The sequence below is a fragment of the Panthera uncia genome, assembly GCF_023721935.1.
Source record: "Panthera uncia isolate 11264 chromosome C1 unlocalized genomic scaffold, Puncia_PCG_1.0 HiC_scaffold_4, whole genome shotgun sequence".
Taxonomy (NCBI): domain Eukaryota; kingdom Metazoa; phylum Chordata; class Mammalia; order Carnivora; family Felidae; genus Panthera; species Panthera uncia.
In genome coordinates, this window is record NW_026057585.1 from 43,573,352 (window position 1) to 43,593,112 (window position 19,761).

Consider the following 19,761-nt stretch of genomic DNA (forward strand, 5'->3'; position numbering starts at 1 on the left):
ATACACACACACACACACACACACACAGAGCTAACATTGGTAGGTACTTCCTATGTGCCAGTTCTAAACACTTACATATATTAACTCATCTACTCCCCATAATAGCCCAATATCCCCATAGTTAGGTTCTATTATCATCATCTCTTTTTTCATAGGTGACAAAATTATGTCTCAGAGAGGTTAAATAACTTGTCAAGGATTATACAACTAATAAGAAGCATTCCTAGGATTTGAATTCAAGCACAGTAGTTCCAGATTTTAAAGATTGTCTATTGTATCTGCGCAATAGGAATTTAAATTTAGATAAAAATATGAAAATTTCATAGAAAACCCCTAACTTTACTTTGAGTTCTTCTCTGAAACTAAGTAACTTCCTGACCCAGGGGTTCCTGAATGAGTATGCAGCATAGTTCCATCTGACATGGGAAGAGTGGAGAGTGTCCCACAGTAATCAGGTCCCAGGACGTTAGACATGTGGAAAGTTTGATGTCTTTCTCAACTTTAGTAGGACAGGTAAGGGACCAAGTTGTGTCCTGTGGACAGCTGGACCTGCCAGATATTTGGCTTTCACACAGATCCTGTGGCCTGTAATTCTCTCTGTTCCCTGCTCCCTCTCGTCTGTCTCCTTTGCCAACATAGTGGGCATTCTTCTTAATTCCAAGATAAAATCTGTGCTCATATTTTAGTATTACTAAAATTCATCTGCTTAAAACTTATGAATAGTTTTAATGTTTCTAACATTTATAGGACCTTAAAAGCTGTAATGAAACCACTGTGGCCTACATATAGGAATTGAAGATGTTGAATAGTTATCTTTCAATTCAATCATTATCATTAACTTTCTACTATGTGCAGGACACCATGGTCAATAAGAAATGTGTAATGTGAAACAGAGGGTACCTGCCATCAAATGCTAAGGGGAAATCTTGGCACGCCAATAATTAGACAAAGGTCAGTAAGTAGTCATTCGTAAAACCAGAGAAGGTACAAATGCTACGGCATTTCAAAAGAAGGGGAAAGTCCCATTTGGTTAAGCACACCTTGAACGTTTTTGTGAAGGATTCTTTTGAGGAAGGCTTTAAAGGTTAGGTATGATTATTAAGATGGAATGGAGGACAATAAAAACATTTCAGATGGTGTTATGTAGCAAATTTGAATAATTTTGGAATGAACAACTTGACAAGCTTCCACCCACAGGCCAAATCTGGCCTACCACTTTTATTTTTTTCCTGTGTTGTCAGTGAGCTAAGAATTTTTTTTTTAATTTTAAAAATTTATTTATTTATTTGTTTAAGTAATCTCTACACTCAACGTTGGGGCTCAAACTCATGACCCCAAGATCAAGAGTCGCATGCTCCTCTGATTGAGCCAGCCAGGTGCCCCTAAAATTTTTAAATGGTTGGAAAAAATCAAAAGGATATTAATATGTAGTGACATAAAAATTCAATTCAATTCAAACTTCAGGGTCAGAAAATAAAGTTTTACTGTGACAGAGCCATGCTCATTTGTTTGTTATTAACGCTGCTTTTGCATTGCAAGGGCAGAGTTAAATCATTGCGGCAGAGACCGTATAGCCCATAAAGCCCTAAGAATTCACTAACTGGCCCTAAATAGAAAAAGGTTGCCATCTTCTGCCCTGGGATTATAACACAGACCCCTGAGATTTTCAAAAGGATTTTTTCATATAAGAGTTGAGATTCTTGTTAAAATAATTTGAAACCCTTTTATAAAATAATTCAAGTCTTAAATCTTGGATTTCATTGCTCATTTCTGGAGCATACAATGTATAATCTAGGAAATTTATACGATTTGACAAGCTGCTGCTCAAAAAAGGTAGAGATGTTAAAGTTCATTAGTAACATTGATGCTATGACTTCTTTTACCTCCATTTCAGACAAATAGATTGTTTGCCTGGACTTGTGTACATAGACATCTTTTTGAAAAGTAAGATGCATATAATGCAGGCTGTATTTAGATGATGGATGGAATAGCAGAAACATTAGTCTAGGATTATGCCACTTGGAAGAAAGTGAGGTGGTTTATTTTTTTCCAGATGTGTGAAATGAAGAGTGTGTAGATTTATCTTAAATATTTTTCTTAAATATTATGAGAAGTCTGTACTCTTGATTTGATAACATCTATAATTCTAAAGCATTTTGTTATCTTTTTATTTTTATTTATTTTTTTTTATAAACTTTTTTTTTAACGTTTTATTTATTTTTGAGACAGAGCATGAACAGGGGAGGGTCAGAGAGAGGGAGACACAGAATCTGAAACAGGCTCCAGGCTCTGAGCTGTCAGCACAGAGCCGGACACGGGGCTCAAACTCATGGACCGCGAGATCATGACCTGAGCTGAAGTCGGCCGCTTAACTGACTGAGCCACCCAGGTGCCCCTGTTATCTTTTTATTAAGGCAGGTTCAACACTAGATGGCAAGGTTTGTGACATTTTTAATCTTTCTTAGGCTTTAACACATGTACTAAGACTCTCTGTTAGTGTTTATTTTTTATTAATAGCTTATGAAATAATAGTTAGAAAATGGAGAAGAGCAGATTTTAAAAAATGACCCATAGATTTAGCACACACACAGGAATTACTTTCAACATTTGGTCAGTTTCTAAACTTTGGGTTTACAAACTTACGTTGTCATATTTTTTATAAAATGTTTTATCTTGCTTTTTATTATTAATGTTATACCATAAGCATTTTTATGTCATTATGTAATCTTTACAAATATGTTTCGTGTCTGCCTGTTATCCCGTTTTGTGGTTTTCATATAATTTAATCATTACCCGATTATTGATATTTATATTTTTCCTATTTTCACTATTGTTAATAGGACTTTAGTATCTTATTACCTAGGGTAATTTAAAGCCTATAGTTATTTTCTTAGGATAAGTTCCAAAAAGTGTAATTTCTGGATTACATTTTAAGGCTTTTGATAAAATGTGTTTTTTACAAAAGCCTGGTTGAAAAGTTTAAACAATATGGGACAGAGAAAATGAAAATAAAATGAAATGAAAGCTAGTTTTCCTTTTCTCCCTCTATTCTTTCCCATGCAACAGAGTCATAACTGTGGAGAATATTTTTTTAGGTCTGATTCCAGAAAAAATTCTCTCTATACACATATATAAATGAATGTATGTATTACATATATACATATATTATTTTTACATACAGATGGAAATGATACATTTTGTTTTACAACTTGCTTTTTTTCACTTAGTACTGTGTCTTCGACATCTTTTCATATCATTGCACATAACTGTATTTTACTCTTATCTACTATACATAGTATTCCATCGTAGTGCTTATTTTATAACTTTGCAAATTTTCTTAAAAATATGTTGCCTTCTGTGCAAGAATGGGTAGATTTGTTCTATGACCCATCTTCCACAAAAGAACAAAATTTCTGGGTTATGGAGGCCCAGAGACAAAGATAATAAAGTAGGGTAGAAAATAAAACATTGGTAGACTAAAAAAAAAAAAAAAACAAAACCCAAAAAAACAGCCAAACAAAAAAACATGTAAAATGTTCAGAATGATGTAGAAGGATTAATACTATCAAAATTCAAGGATGCATAGATTATAACTCTTGGATGCTGATGTTTTAAGTATATTCAAGGAAATGATACAATGAATTTGTAAATACTTAAAATAACAGATTAAGAGAAGTCATAAATAGTTTCAAAGACCCTTATATGAATAAACATTCTAAGAAAATTTCAGATAAAATAAGCTGGGTCCTGATTTGCTTGATGCCAAGCAAAGAGGTTATGGCTAGTTCCTTTTTCTTAATTGAGCCTTCAGTTAGATGGCTCAGGGAGAGAGGGATGGAACCGAAGTTAATGCTTGAAGTGAAGGTCACACAGGTGACTATGCTGCAAAACACAGCTTATGTAAATTAGATTAGAAGGCGTGGTAAAGATTGAAATGTGTACTATTTTACTTAGATCTCTGATTAGAACCTTAGGTCAAAATGGGGGCTGAGGTAATGTGTAGAAGATTATCTCTCATATTTGTATGGTGCCAAATTAATCATTTTCAACCAGATTTAGAATAAAAGCCGTGATTATGTTAAGAATAGGTCTGTGGGCTATAAAAATTACATTCAGTTAATGATGTTTTGTAGTGTCCAAAGTAACACAACTTAATCTGAATTGTTTTTACCTAAAATCAAAGCAGTGGATAAAGTAGTAAAGTGCTATATTCAGTGCCTACATACCTTTCAGACTGATAACGTAAAGTGATATTTTCCTTCTATGTTATATCTCACATTATTAACTGAGCTTTGTCACCAACAAATCAGATGAATTGATATAAAAGATGTGTATATGCAGTGAAGTGGGTAAAGTGAAAGATTATAATTGCTAGCTACAATGAGATAGTGTCCTTGGGAAGTAATTCAATATGATAGGGCACAGTGTTATTTTTGTGCTATTTTTCTCTGTTATTTTCAGTTTAAGCTGTATTAATGCATTATGGCACGATCTTTGTTTTATGTTGTAATGGCGAAACAATTAAGGTAGATTAATTTGTGAGGTTAATATAATTTATACATCACGAATATAAATAAAATATTAAGAACAGAGTACTGTAATATAAAGTAAAATATATATTTATATGTAAATGGGAAGATGTCATAGTGCTTGGCTAGGAAATATAAACCTAAATAATGTTATGGCTAAAGTAATATTCAGTTTGATCATCATGCAGGCAAGTTAGATGGTCCTGATGAGAGAACAAGACAATCATGTGTTATGATTTGCAGTCCAAATACCATTTCTGGATGAATTGTGAAAGCACACAGTTATTTGTTCCAATAGATTTCGTCTGCCAATAAATATGTTTTGGTTATCTGCTTTATGCCACACTGTTCTTGGTGTGAACATCATCAAGTCCCTGCCCGTATCAGAGTTTATGTTGTAGTGAGAGATATACCTGAGAAGTAAAAAATTAACAAGTAATGAGGTATCCTGGACTAAGTGTAGAAGAAAAATAAATCAGGGGAAGAGGGCAGAGTAATGGTTTGAGAAAGGGGTGGTCATCTGAAGAAAGAGCACAGGAAGCAGAGGGAATAACAAATTGAAACTCTAAATATGGGGAGCATAGTTGCTGAGTGAGGGTCCGGAAAGGAGGCTGGTGTGACAGGATCAGAATGGGAGAGACAGAAAGTGGGGGAAGATGATGGGGGTAAGGTGGGGGGGGGGGGAGGATACTTGTATGCCAAAGGGAGGATTTTATTCTGAGATAGGAAACCACTGGAAAAGTCTTAGCATACAGATGCCATGATCTGGAAGTTTTAGAAAGATTATTCTAGCTACTGTGTGGAAGACAGACTTTAGCTCTCTGCAGCTGTTATCTCCAAACAGCTGTGGTCTTGAGTTTGTAATTAATCCTGGGTTTGTGTGGGCCATGTTTCAATGCTGGAGGTAACACAGGAGCATCTTTACGGTGTAGGTAGATGGTGTTAGTCATGAAGTTTGTCATGGTGACTAGCTGGGAACGTAATTGGCCACGCAAAGAACGATTGAAACACACGGATGGTATTCAAGGTGACCCTGAACTTGGGATAAACTTGGATATGTCTTCACTTTGCCTTTATGGACTTCATACCTTCTTAAAATTAAGATGAGAAGTTCTTAGCAAAACTTTCTCCTGCTACTGAAATGTTCAGGATTATTAGCATTTTTTCAGATGGGATCAGTTTATTTTGTTTCAAAACAAGCAGAGAAGAAGGAATGTATTTAGAAAGCTTGCCTACTAATAGTGAAAACTCTATTCTTGTCACCACTTTTCAATTACAAAATTATCAAATATAGAAATAATTGGAGGAGATTGTGGCATTGTTGGCAAAGCATGGGGACATACGGCCTTTCATCATTACAGGTGAAGTTGTTAGTTTTGATACCTCATTTTTTGAAGAACATATAAAAAACATGTATCAAAGCTTCTAAAAATACGCTCTTTGAGCCAGTAATTCCAATTCCAAGAATTTGCCTTAAGGGAATAGTCAGAAAAAAATACAAAAATGATTATAAGTGGTATTTAAAATAGCTTTCTTTTTTTTTTAATTTTTTTTTAATGTTTATTATTTTTGAGAGAGAGACAGAGACAGAGAGCAAGCAGGGGAGGGACAGAGAGAGAGGGAGACACAGAATCGGAAGCAGGCTCCAGGCTCTGAGCCATCAGCCCAGAGCCTGACCCGGGGCTCGAACTCACAGACCGCGAGATCATGACCTGAGCCTAAGGCAGCCGCTCAACCGACTGAGCCACCCAGGCGCCCCTTAAAATAGCTTTCTAATCACATGCACACACACGCACACACACACGGACAAATAGAAATAACTCAAAATTTAACAGCAGGCAGTTGGTTAACCAAATTTTTTTAATGTTTTATTTATTTTTGAAAGAGAGAGAGAGAGAGACAGAATGAGCTGGGGAGGGGCAGAGAGAGGGAGACAGAATCTGCAGCAGGCTCCAGGCTCTGAGCTGCCAGCACAGAGCCGGATGCTCGAGCCCACGGGGCTCAAACTCGTGAACCACTAGATCATGACCTGAGCTGAAGTCGCCGCTTAAACAGTGTAGCCACCCAGGCACCCCTGGTTAGCCAAATTTTAGTAAAAACTTATTAGAACATTCTATGCAGTTACTGAAGAATCTTTTTTTATTTGATGATATGTGGAAATAGTCACAATACATTGGTAAATGAATAAAATGGGGTAAAAATGCTATCTATACTAACAGGAGGCTAAAAAAATACAGATTCACCCATATGTTAAGTAGTAGTTCTGAATGGTGAAATAGGATTTTTTTTAATGTTTTATTTATTTTCGAAAGAGAGAGAGAGGGAGAGAGAGAGAGAGAGAGAGAGAGAGAGAACATGAGTGGGGGAGGGGCAGAGAGAGACAAAGACACAGAACCCACTCTTTTTAATCCACCTAAACAAATTTTTTTTAATGTTTATTCATTCTTGAGAGGGAGAGACAGAGCTTGAGCAGGGGAGGGGCAGAGAGAGAGGGAGATGCAGAATCTGAAGCAGGTTCCAGGCTCTGAGCTGTCAGCACAGAGTGCAATGCAAGGCTCGAACTCACAAACTGCGAGATCATGACCTGACTGGAAGTCAGATGCTTAACTGACTGAGCCACACAGGTGCCCCCTTTTTTTTTTTCTTTTTGGTACTTTATAGTCTTTTAAGGTTTTAGGTAAGAATATTTCCCTAGTTAAGGAAAGTATTGTATATATTATTTTAAAATGTTTTCATAATGAAAAAGCCCACATTATCAGATAATAATATTTTGGTATTTAAAAAACATCTTAAAATATTCTACATCATTTGAGTGGAAAAGGTGCTTTTCTAAGAAATTCTCTGTGTGAGCCTCTTCTGTTTTGCTATGAAGGCTATGAGAACTGACAGTTACCTTTGCTTTTAATGGTCATCTTTAGAGAGAGGGAAGGAGAGGAGCCTCGGGGGGTGAAGAGCTAAGTAGTTAAGGACACAAAGTGATGTGTCACATTGCTGGTGCCAGGGATCAGCGTGCACAGTCCTTTCCTCTGTGTAGAAACCCTCAAGGTTAGACCCTGGCCAAGTTCTTGCTTTTAAGTTTCAGTTTCAGAACATCTGAGGAAAAAATGACCAAGTGAAGCCTTTTCTGGTCTCATACCTAATAAGTCCTTGATGCTCAGGCCAGGGTCCCATTCTTGCTAAATCTGAAGCAGGCATCACCTAACTATACATCTACTTCCAAAAGCCTTCTCATCTACTTCCAAAGCCTAACCCTCCAGGGGCAAGCCAGCAGACGTGGCCAGGTGCTGATGACAGTCCTGAGACAGAGTGACTACATGCTTCACTGTCCATTCTGAGTGAGTTGTCATTTCCACATTATGCTAATACCTTTTGGCTTCTTAGAATAGTCTTTGGTTCAATAGTTGTTAATTGTGTATTTTAATCATTGTTTTTTATTATTATTATTGTAAACCATATTTCTTTAAAAATTTTTATTGAGGTATAATTGATGCGCATTATATTATTTTAGGTGTACAACCTAATGACTCCATATTTATATAATAAACCATATTCCTTTATAGTCTACAGGTTACTTAGAAAAAAACCCAGATGTCTCATTGGCTCTGATGAAACAAAGCTTCAAGTAATTCTGAAATCAGACTTGCTCCCATCCTCCTGTCCCACCATCTTTGGGATTTCTATTTAAGAAATCAGCCAAGCAAATTTATACACAAGGACATAAAACACTGCTTATTTAAACTCATTAGTTATATACTGTTAACATTATTATAGTGGGCAAGATGATATTTAGCTTATATGTACTATGTTCCTAAAATAAAGATTGACTTGATAACAAACCCAACTATAATCTAATTGTCATGAGTTGATGTCATCTCTAAACTATATTGTTGTAAAAAACTTTTTTATTTGGCATACTGGATGAATGAGGAAAATTGATGTTCAAAAAATTTTTAAACAGAATACATATTTGAACTATTTGATGCACCTATTTTCACTTTCATGCTTGTTCTCTTAAGATTAATAAAGTTAAGTCATTCCATTTTCCCCCCCCCAAAAGCCACATGACACAGACATTTCATTATTTGCTTCCAAACACAGATGGATCAGTAAGTAACTACCCCTTAGCAATTCACCTTAAGGTGAGCAAGAGACCCATTCTAATTCTGTTCTTGAAGTACAGTCTTTGGGTCAATTGAATCACAATACATAAGAGGAAAGAAAGAGAAAAAGTAAGAAAGAAAAGAGGGAAGGAAAGGAGAGAGGAAGGGAGGGAGGGGGAGAAAGAGAAAGAGAAATATAGATATAGAGGGAGGGAGGAGGGGAGGAGGGGAGAGAAGAAGGAAAGGGTATTTTGGAGATAGGTTCTTATCTGGGAGGGCAGATCTAGGTCTAATGTTTTAGATGTGTTATTTAGAATGTGTTTATTTAGAATGTGTTTATTTAGAATGTGTTATTTAGAATGTGTTATTCCAGTGAGCTTTAATTAACCAGAAGGTGGCATAATGGTAGATGTCAGGGATTTAGGAACATGCATCATCAGATGATAGGCAAGGGATGTAGACAGGAACATGTCAGAAGCTAAAGACAACTGATATTACAGTGTTGCCTAGAATCCTACCAGATTGGGTGGTTATACTTATAATAGACATGCTCATCAACATCAGAGCTATTATTTATTAAATGCTTAGGCACCTGCTAATAAGTGAAAGATAAGCATGCTCTACATATATTACTTTTTAAATCTTTCCAATAATCACTGAGTAGGTATCTTTTTTGACAGATGGGTAAACTGAGGCTTAGGCTTAAGTCAAAGAACTTACCGAAGGTAACACAGTTAGTATGGAATATGGGACTTGAACTTAGGTTGTTGTGTTTCTGAAGTTCCATGACTAGTAATCAGCTGCAGATAACAGGAATTTCTACAACAGCTTTTATTGTCAAATATATAGGAATCATGCAATAGCCTTTTTTGCTCTGTCCACATGGAGCAAGTATTGGGGTCAAATCACTAAAATCTAATGGATGAAATGTTCATAGTATAGTCAGCTCTGGTAGTTTCAGCAATTTCAAAGAGCAGTGATGATTGGTGTTATAAAAGCCATAACACGTATTTCTAGAAAGGAAAAGGCAACTAAACCTCTTTTTAAATCTTTTCATTGCATGTGCATTTGCCAAATCTGTCACTGCTTCTGGCTATTGTCTTTTTTGTTTGAAGTACTTCTTTGCATGGATTTCTGTACTTCATAATCTTCCATTGTGCTTTTGAAATTACGGCTTGGAAGCTATTTAATCTTAATAGATTTTAAAAACAAGATCACATTTTAATGTGAATGCTTTAAAATTAACCCCACTTGTTGAAATGATATGAAATAGCTCAGCAATGTTCCCATGACCTGTTTTTATGCCTTTTGATATCTCATGTGATCTCCAATCAGTTGGGCAGATTGTAGCAGAAGCTGTGGAACCTGGCTGCCACTGTCACTCTGACACTGAGCCTGGTGTTAGCAGCACAGACGAGGAGGAGAAGCACTGGAGGAAGCCAGAGATTGACACAGGTGCAGGTAAGGGCACATCATTACCTAGGAAAGACCTTTAGAAATCCTCTGCAAGACAGCCTCGTTTCCATCTTTCATCTTCCGACCCTTGCTTCCTCCTTCTTCCACCTTTATTTTCTTTTCAACTAATGAATTTGATGGCAGGAGGTGGTTGAGAGGCCTTAGGGGAACTTTAAAGCTGACATCAGATATGAAGGTTATTATTCTTTTTTGAATGCATTAGTGCCTAGCTTGGAGGGAAAAAAGACTTTAGGTTATAAAACAAAATATTGGTAGGGATTTTCAGATCAGTCTTATTTCGTAGTCGGCCTCCCAGTCAGTTGACTAGAGAGGAAGATTTGCCTAACTGACCCACTGGAGACCCGGAGAGCCAAGGCACATTTCATAATGGTTTATTTGAACTCCTTATTTTTTAAAATTGGGGAAGAATTTGTTGCCATCAGCATATGACTTGGCTCTTGGTGGTGAGTATTCCAGCTGCAAGATTTCCAATTAGAGTGACTCAACACACCATGACTCCTATGCATTGGGGCAAACATCCCATGTCCTTGAAATCAGGTTTCCCCATATTTAGTAGCAGGCTTTTTAAAACCACCCTGATTTGAATTTATGTATGTATATATAGGGGGAGGGGTTATTCATTTCATTCATCCTATGGTCACTTTACCCCCACTTCTAATTTTGAATATTTATTTTTGAGAGAGAGAGAGAGAGAGAGAATGAGTGGGGGAGGGCTAGAGAGAGAGGGAGACACAGAATCCAAAGCAGGCTCCAGGCTCTGAGCTGTCAGCACAGAGCCTGATGTGGGGCTCGAACTCATGAGCCGTGAGATGACCTGAGCCCAAGTCGGATGCTCAACCGACTGAGCCACCCAGGCACCCTCCCTCCCCCACCACCCCGACTTCTAATTTTTAATGACAGTCATTAAGCACTGTGAGGTTATTTGAGATTTTACCCCATTTTCAAGCAAACAAGTTTGCCAGCCATGGTTTCATGGTGCTAGCAGAAGACACAAGTCTCCTGGGTCAGAGAAAAAGGACATTATTACTCACAATAAATGGTAGCAAGGATATTTGCACATATGCCGGTTCCCTGAGCTCCAGTTCCCCCCTGAGTAATGTGGAGACGGCCAGTGATGCTTGAATATGCAGCAGACAAGTTATAGGAGAAGGAGCCCGAGGGCTTAGAGAATTCAAATCCTTTGTGGTGGGCATTCCACCAGAGGTGTTCCAATGTGCTCACAGACATTCTGCAAGGCGGGCCTGGCAGTTGTTCTTGATCAACTCTGATTCAAGCAAGAAAATTTGGTTTATTGTAAGCAGTGGAAGAGGAGTATGGAAGACTCGGCAGGGCTTCCTGTGTGCCAGAAACTATGCTAAGCATTTTATGGTTTACTATCACAAGGATTCTGTGAGTCAAGCATTTCTATTCCCATTTTATGGATAGAAGAATGAAGGCTTAGAGAGGTATTGTTTCCTAAGTTCACACACATAGAAGTGGCAGAGCTGATGTTCTCATCCAGATCTATCTGACCCTGAAGTCCACACTCATTCCACTAAATCAAATTGCCTCTGTTTATGAATATTGCTTGGTCTCTTATATTCCTTTTCCCCCAAAAGTCCACGATGTTACTATCCAAAAACATGTCATGTTTTCATACTGATACTTCTTAGAAGGCTTTCAATTACTTTCTCTCTCTTACCTCAGGAATGTCATGTCTGACTACCCCGTGGTGTTCGTGTTCATATAATAGCTCAGCTGGATGCCATTAGCCCTTTCTCTCCCAGAATTTAGGCACAGTATATTATTATATGGTGGCTAGGCAGTTTTATTCCCCCATTTTCCTTAATGTTCTTTAATTAATCCATAAATTTAAAGGCTAGCTTAGCAAAACAGAGAATTTTATTTAAATGTTTTTCATAACTGACTTATTAATATAATTTCATGCAAGAATTTGAATAGCAACAAATATACTATTAAAGAGACTTGACACACTTTGTTTTAATTTGTTTTAAATCCAGTAATAGTCTAAAATGAGATACAATGGACCGATGAAATGAAATATGAATAATGAAATAAAATTCAGGTGAATTGGCTACGTGTTCTCTGAATGAACATTTGGCTCTACATTTCCCTCTGGCAGCTTTTAGGTACAATTTAGTAAATAACTGCTGTGACATGCTGAGGACCACCTATAAAAGTCAGCACCAACCCTACTGACAGGCCTGAAATTTCTGTTACTTCTTTGAAAAAAGACATCAAAAGTTACCTTCCAAATATATTTTTAAGGGGAATGTAATATCAGCTATCACTGCCTTACTTCAAAATGGCTTATTGTAATAGCTGCAAGAGACCAAGGAAATGCCACAAAGGACAGATGTGTTTTGTGTTAGGAAATGGAATGATAAGACAGTCCTGAATGGGATATCAGAATAGGGAAGAAGATCAGGGCTTTAGGTTTCTGGAAGATTGTTGGCAGTGCGGTGGGGGGTGGGGATTAGATGGCTAACCAAAAAGCCAAGCAATAAAAAATATGAGGAAGACACATTTGCCCACTTTATAAGTTTATATAATTTGGAGGTTGACACACTGGTGTGATAACCTATAGTATCTAGTCCAGGAGCCTCTATAAATGAAAAAGACTAGATTGATGGCGAAATTATTAAGATGACCATTTTAGAAATTCTTATCTCCCTAAGTATTATTCTACAGATGGAAAATTTAAATGCTTTGGGTATTTGGCACGGCATACCTTTATTTATTTTGCGTGGGTCATTTCAACAGAAATGCATGTATTTGTTAAATAGTAAGAAATGTATTTGAAGCTTTTAAGAAACATACTGAACTTACATTTATTGAAGTATGATGGCTAGTACACCCAGATTTGCCAGGGAATTATGGATGAGAACTTATGAAATAACTTCAAGAAGGTTATTTATGTTGAAATTTGTCCCAGACTACAAAGTCCTGTCTTGTTCTGTGATCCTGTTTTGCCAAAGGCAAATCAGTTTCTGAACTTAGATGGGAGGTATCCTGACCTATAATACAAATTGGTGTCTTTAGTAAAAAGTCTTACCTTGAGCTATAAAGTTATTTGATGACTAAATCTAGATATAGTAGCTTTAAAATGTGGGAGTAATGTGTGGGATAATAATCAGCTCACACTGTATTTTTGTGATTGTGTTGCCGAATGCCCACATGAGTACAAGAAACACAGGCCGAGGACAGGCATATTATGATGCTATAGGGAACAATGATTTCTAAGAAGTGAATTACTATTTTTCTTACTGTGTATTTTTCTGCAAGTCCTAATATTTCAAATGAAAGTAGGAGGTGTGTGTGTGTGCAGGGGTATGTGTGTGCATGAGAGAGAGAGATTACTGTAAGATATGGGGGTTTTGTTTGTTTTTAACATTTCTGATATTCAATTTTCCTTTAACATCAATGTGTCCATTAAATTGATAGCACTTCTTTTCATCATGAAGAGCCATTATTTAACCATGGTGCATGATGTAGTCGATGGCATCCTAGAATCGAGGAAATGTTTTATATATATCAGTGGCTCCTTGATATTATATATATATATCTCATGTATGATTATACACAATCTCTCTTCCCTGTGCACTTTGATTAAAGCAACCTTGCTTTCTAACTTTATTTTGCAGCACTGAATAGGAATTTTGTGTTGGAGGAAAGGGTACCACTCAACTCAAACAAGGAATCCAATCAAGTTGTTTCGGAAGTGGACACACTGGAGAAGAAAGAGGCAGTGGAGGAAGCTGAACTTGCCCAGCACAGGGATGTGGACACAATAGAAGGGAAAGGGGATGCAGCATGGTGGGGAACAGCTGGGGTTAATGAGGTTCCCTTGGGGGAGTGGAAGCCAACAGCAGAGCAGCCAGTATTAGTAGAAGAGTTTACAGAGGAAAGAGGGATCCCTCAGGGCGTAACTCGTGGGGCTGAGGCAGAAGCAGAAGGGGATAAGAGGCTGGGTAAAGAGGAGGTAAGCCCCAGGGGGAAAGAAGCAGCCAGAGCCTCTGGAGGTCTGCATGAAGGTCAGGATGAGGCTCCTGAAGGGGGGACCTTGCTGCCTACAGTGCTAGAGACAGAGAAAGTGGCTGCCAAAGAGGAGCAGGGCTCGGAGAAGACAGTGTTTGCAAGCCAGGCAGCGGCTGTGAACTTAGAGTGTGTGCAGGAGGCAGCAGCCCCGAGGGAGGCAGTGACAGTGGAAATGAGAGAGGCTGAGAGAGGGGAGGCCGTGAGTGAGGCAGGGCCTGAAAAGCCTGATGTGATGAACAGTGAAGAGGAAGCATCTACAGAGGTAGAGGACCTGGGAGCCATGGAAGATGCTGCATCTGAGAGAGAGGATGGTTCAGAAGAGGCAGTGCTTGGGGGAGAAGAACCAGCCAAAGAAAGGAAGGTAGTTATGGGAAGGCAGACACCCTTGAGCTCCTCAACTTCTGAGAAGGCTGAGGCTCCCCGGATGGGAGTTTTGGAGGACAGCCTGGAAGAGCTTTGTCAGGAAGATGCTGAAAGGGAGGAGGTTGAGACTGAGCCAGAATCTAATAAAGAAGATGACAGGAAAGAAATGTTACCCAAGGAATTAGGTGTAGCGAGAGAGAAGAGGAAAATTGAGAGGCCAGAGGAACCTCTGGAGGAAACTGAATCTGAGAGCGGAGAGGTGAGGAGGGCAAATGCACATCAGGGTGAAGACATTTTAGAAGAAGAGCAAAACTTTAAAGGGGAAGAGCAGGGAACCGCGAAGGAAGTGACACCTGAGGAAGAGACACAAGTCCCCCCAGCTGAAATGGAGTGTGATGCTGAGGGTGAGGCACCCATGGGGGCATCTGAATCACTTGGAGACACAGGGCCGCAAGGAGGAGATTCACTGAGAGAGACAGAGGTGACCATGTTTGAAGCGGCACCCGCAGACGAAAAGTCACTGGAAGACACAACAGCTCTGAGGAGAGAGGAAGGAGGGGAAAGACTGAGGGAAGCCCAGGACCCAGAGCCCAAAGACAGAGCAGAGCTGCTCCCCCAGGAGGACGGGGCTCCCTCAGGGCAGAACCAGGGGCCAGGCCCTGAAGGGGAGGGGGTGTTAGGAGCTCCTGAAACTGAGCTAGCGGGAAAGGGGCAGGTGCCCCAGGTGATGACCACAGCTACAGGTGAGGCCCAGGAGTGTGCAGCCAAAGATCAAGATAGCCTGGCAGGATTGGAAGGCGGGGATAAGGAAGGGCCCGTGCAGGGGCAGCAAGGAGCCGGGGTCACAGTGATGACCCAAGGTGTTTCTGAGGAAGACTGCATGAAGGCAGAAAAGCTGAGTGAAGGAGCTATGGGTGGGGACGCAGAAGAGGAGGCTAATGAAGAGTGCCCCCTGGGGACAGGAGTGTTGGCCAATGGGGACACAGACGGGGCTGGGAGTTTGCAAGGGGGAGTGGCGGTGGCTGATGAAGATCTCCACCCAAGGGAAGCGGCAGGAACGGCCACCGAGGAGAAGAGGGAGGTGTTGGCAGATGTGAAGACGGCTGAGGGGAAAACAGAGGCAAATAAAGCCTCCTCCTTGTCAGATGATGCTGGCAAGGGGCCTTGGCACGAAGTGGATGACTTACCGGGGAAAATGGCAGCTGCAGAGAAGGTGGAAGTGGTAGAGGAAACAGCGCTGGGCACGGGGGAGGTGGCGGCCGTGGAGATGGTGACAGGGACCTGGGTGGGGGCTCCACGAGACCCTTCGGATCCCGGAGGGAAGGCCCCACAGCTAGGGCAGGATCCAGAGGGCGGGGGACTTGATTCCACGCAGGGAGCGGAGTCGGTGGGAGCCGAGGCAGGCCTGGAGGGCTGTGCCAGGGAGAAGGAGTTGGGTGCAGCTAAAGAATTCAGCCTGAGAATGTCCCCAGGGAGGGAGTCAGAGCCTGGGAGAGAGAGTCTACAGGGGGTGGAAACACTCCCTGCAAAGCCTGATTGCCCTGAAACCCAAGAGAAGCAAGCGTTTACAGTGCAGAGAGAGAAAGAGAAAGTGAGAACGCAGATGTCTCCCTGAGCAACATGAAGGCCTAAGTGACTTTGTGGCAGAAGGTGAGTTTAAGCCTGCTCTGTTCGCAAGACTAAACAGATTCCCCACCTGAGGTCCTCTGCTCTCCCCGTGGGCTCAAAGCCTCATCAGTCCTTGCATGCAGCTGCACACAGCGGCTTCACTTCTGTGCTGCTTAACCCTAAGCCCAGGAGGACGGAGGCTGGGTAAGGCCCAGGTGGAGCCAACATGCACCCCCGACCCATTTCTACTCCTTTTGCCCCTGAGTCACACTCTGCTCTGCGGGCACAGCTCTCTGCAGTGGTGAAATCCGTGGCTCCTTTTCGGGGCTCCAGAGATGAAATCAAGAGAATGGGCCACAGGGATGTACCACAGACAAAAAGAATCACTCTCTATTCCCGAATTCATTTCCCTTTTAGTGGTTAAAAGGATGGCTGTGATTATTTGCCTTGCAATGGGTTCTCTGCCTTCATTTCTGCAGCTTTCGTGAAGTTTAATATAGATATTGCATAAATTATAAAATATATGACAATATTAAAAATATATACAAATTATGAAAACATATGTAAAATATTGAAGATTGTAACTAAAGGCCAAAAATATTTTTTTAGCATTTCCTGCATTCCTGCTAATTCTTTGATGCCTCATGTCCTTAAGTGCCTGTTTCTACTACCCTGAGTGATTTTACTCATAGTTCTATCCTTTTTGTTATTTTTCAGGATATTTCAAAGATGTCTTCCAGAAGACTGAAAGAGTGGGGAAAGATGCACCCAATCGTCTCACTAGAACTTTAGATTTTATCTTAAAAAAAAAAATCATTGTGCTTGTCTGAGCTGGTTCCCAATCTGGCAGTGCTGGTCAGTAGCATGGTGAACACCTTGAGAATAGCTGAGTAGATCTGTAGGACCTTCTCTAGGGGCACTGGTTCCTAATGGAGGGCGGTGAGGCTGTTACATATTCAACATGGCTAACGTGTCTCTGTTCAAACCAAACTGATGGTTCTCACGTGTTTGACTTTTACCAAAGAGCACCTGAAAGGCTCAGTCCTCACATCTGTTTAAATTCCTTTTTATTTCTAATCGAATGTTAGTCCCAGTTTCAAACATCAGAGTTTTATTTCAAGTCCGTGGCTTGGGGTGTTAATGACTTGATTTGTGAGAATGAGCTCTAAAGGTCCTTCCTTGAACACTCAGTACTAGGATTGCTCTAACCCTGTAAATCCTCCCAGGAAGGGATTCTATGGCATGTATATTCACTTACATTTAGGAATAGTCATTCATCCTATTTATACCAGAAGGGTAAAGTGGCAATCTTATTTCAAAATGCCCTTTGTTTTTGTGTGTGTGGGTTTCTGTACTTCTGCTTTCTGAGGTAGACATAAATGCTTGTGGCATTTTGTCCCTGGGGGCCTTATTTATAGGTCCATTCAAATTTAAATCAAAGTAATAAATAATTTAGCTGACTGAAATGAGTAGCAATAATTATAGCAGGTAAACAGTGCACATGAGCACATACACCAACATTCTAAACTCTAGATTCTTTGGTTGATGTCATTTGATGGAAGAGAAACTGATTAAATTAATGTGCTGCTCACCTTCCCAAGTTCTGTTATTTCAAACCTGTGAACTAACCTTGCAGGGCATTGTAAATCAACAGTCAGAATCACTTTCTAAATTACCCCTTGATATTACTAGAAATAGTTGTGCATCAGCGTGCCTACTGGAGATTTCGATTTCCTTGAAGACATCTTTGTTCATATAGCAGTACCCTAAAGGGCACATATGTTTGGCCATCTTTTCTCACATGAGGAGGTGAAACAAAATTTCCTAAAGCGGTGATTCTCCAGCTGGAGTACACATTAGACTTGTGTGGAGTACTTTCATGAATGATTCAACCCCTGGCCCCCTCCCCCAGAGATTTGGATTTAATTAGTTTTAGATGGGTGTCGATGTCAGCTGTTTTGTTTTTTGGGTTTTTTTGTTTGTTTTTGAAATTCAGTTGATTCTACTGTGGAGCTAAAATTGAGAAGAGCTGCTCTTAATCATCATATAATCTATGCTGGCTGCCCTACACTCTGTGTCCCTAGGGGCCAGGCATATTATCTTTTTAGGTATGTTTCATTTTAATAAAGGAGCTGTTGAGTGATCAAAGCTATAATGGACCGTGGTTCTCAAAATGTGGTCCCTTGATCAGGATATCAGCATCACCTGGTACTGTTCCAAATACTAATTCCCGCCCTCATCTCACACCTATTAAATTGGAAACTCTGTGGCTGGGGCTTCGCAGTGGTGTTTTAACAAGCCCTCCAGGTAATTCTGATGTACTCTAAAGTCTGGAAACTGCTGTTGTGGACTATGGATTGTACCGAGGATTCTCAGTTGGAAAATGGATTGCAGAAGCATTGTGAACTTTCTCTGTCTCTCTCTTTCTTTTTCTGTCTATTTCTCTTCCTTTCTCTAGGAAAGGGCACTCACTATAAAAGTGATGGATTCATATTAAGCTCAATTTTATTCTGGCTGCAATGATGTGTTTATGAGGTCTTTCAGCCCCATCCCCCATTGAGGCTTGAACATCAGCCATAGCATACCATAGATCTCCATCGTCTGTCTTAAGTTTTATGAGTGGGTTTCATCTACATTATATCCAATTCCATTTATTACTGAGCTGCATTACTGTGGAGCTCTACAGTATTTTTTCCTGATCTCAACCTGAATGCCATAGAGCACTGTGAATACATAGCACCTTATGGGAAAGATTGTAAACTTGTTAATTCCATTGAAGAATGAGTTTTGTACAATGTGCTAAATGGAAATTGCATTGAATTATTTTTATATTTAACACATTCCGTCAAAACATTCTGCAACATAATTCTACAATCTGCATGTGGGTTTAAGTGTGAAATTCAGTGTTGTGATATTTTGATTAAATGAATTAATTCTTTCTCTGCAAATACTATGTTGATAAAACTGTATGTGAAACTGAACTGATTTTTCCCCTAGTTTCATCATTAAAAGCATAAACAAACTATATGTTTACAGATGAGACATGTGAATGATTCTTTATCAAGATTAGACTTTGAACATCTTCTTTGTCCTTTCATTACAAAGTTTAGACTCCATAAAGCAGAGAAAATTAGTTTATTGAGCTGTTTATATTGACTGTCTATATTCAAACATGTCTTTCATATACATGAGATAATATTAGGAAAATTATCACCATTTCATAAATAAGTAAATAAAAGCTCAAAATCATGTTCTTGTCTAAAATCATGGTCGGTCTCAGGTCTTCTGACCCCAAACACTGATGTTTTTCATCTCGCACACTATCTTCTAGGAAGAGATGTTTTAATAGATACTAAGATACTATATGCACACTTATACATGTTTTCGTTTACTTGTAGAAGGAGGGAGAAAAAACTTACAGAGAAAATAAGGAAGGGTGAGTTTGAGAGTGAATTTGAAAGAATTCCAACTGTATTTATCCCCTGTTCTCTTTTATCTCTTACAGCTGGCTACAGTGACAGGAAACTTCTTTTAAATGATGTATTCAGGTGGCTTAGAAGAGGAAAGAACAAATCTCATTAATATATACTGTATCAGCAAGAAGGGAATTATATTTACAGCCAATCAAAGAATATGGTAAATTATTT

General features: G+C 39.4%; 1 protein-coding gene across 1 annotated transcript in view; it reads left to right on the forward strand.

The window, feature by feature from the left end:
• The window catches only part of ERICH3 (glutamate rich 3), a 101,131-nt gene extending 84,993 nt beyond the window's left edge, over positions 1-16,138 (forward strand). The window contains 3 exon segments of the mRNA XM_049618865.1: positions 9,965-10,090; positions 13,750-16,065; positions 16,068-16,138. Coding sequence (XP_049474822.1) covers positions 9,965-10,090; positions 13,750-16,065; positions 16,068-16,138 — 2,513 coding nt within the window.
• Positions 16,139-19,761: the final 3,623 nt, after the last annotated feature.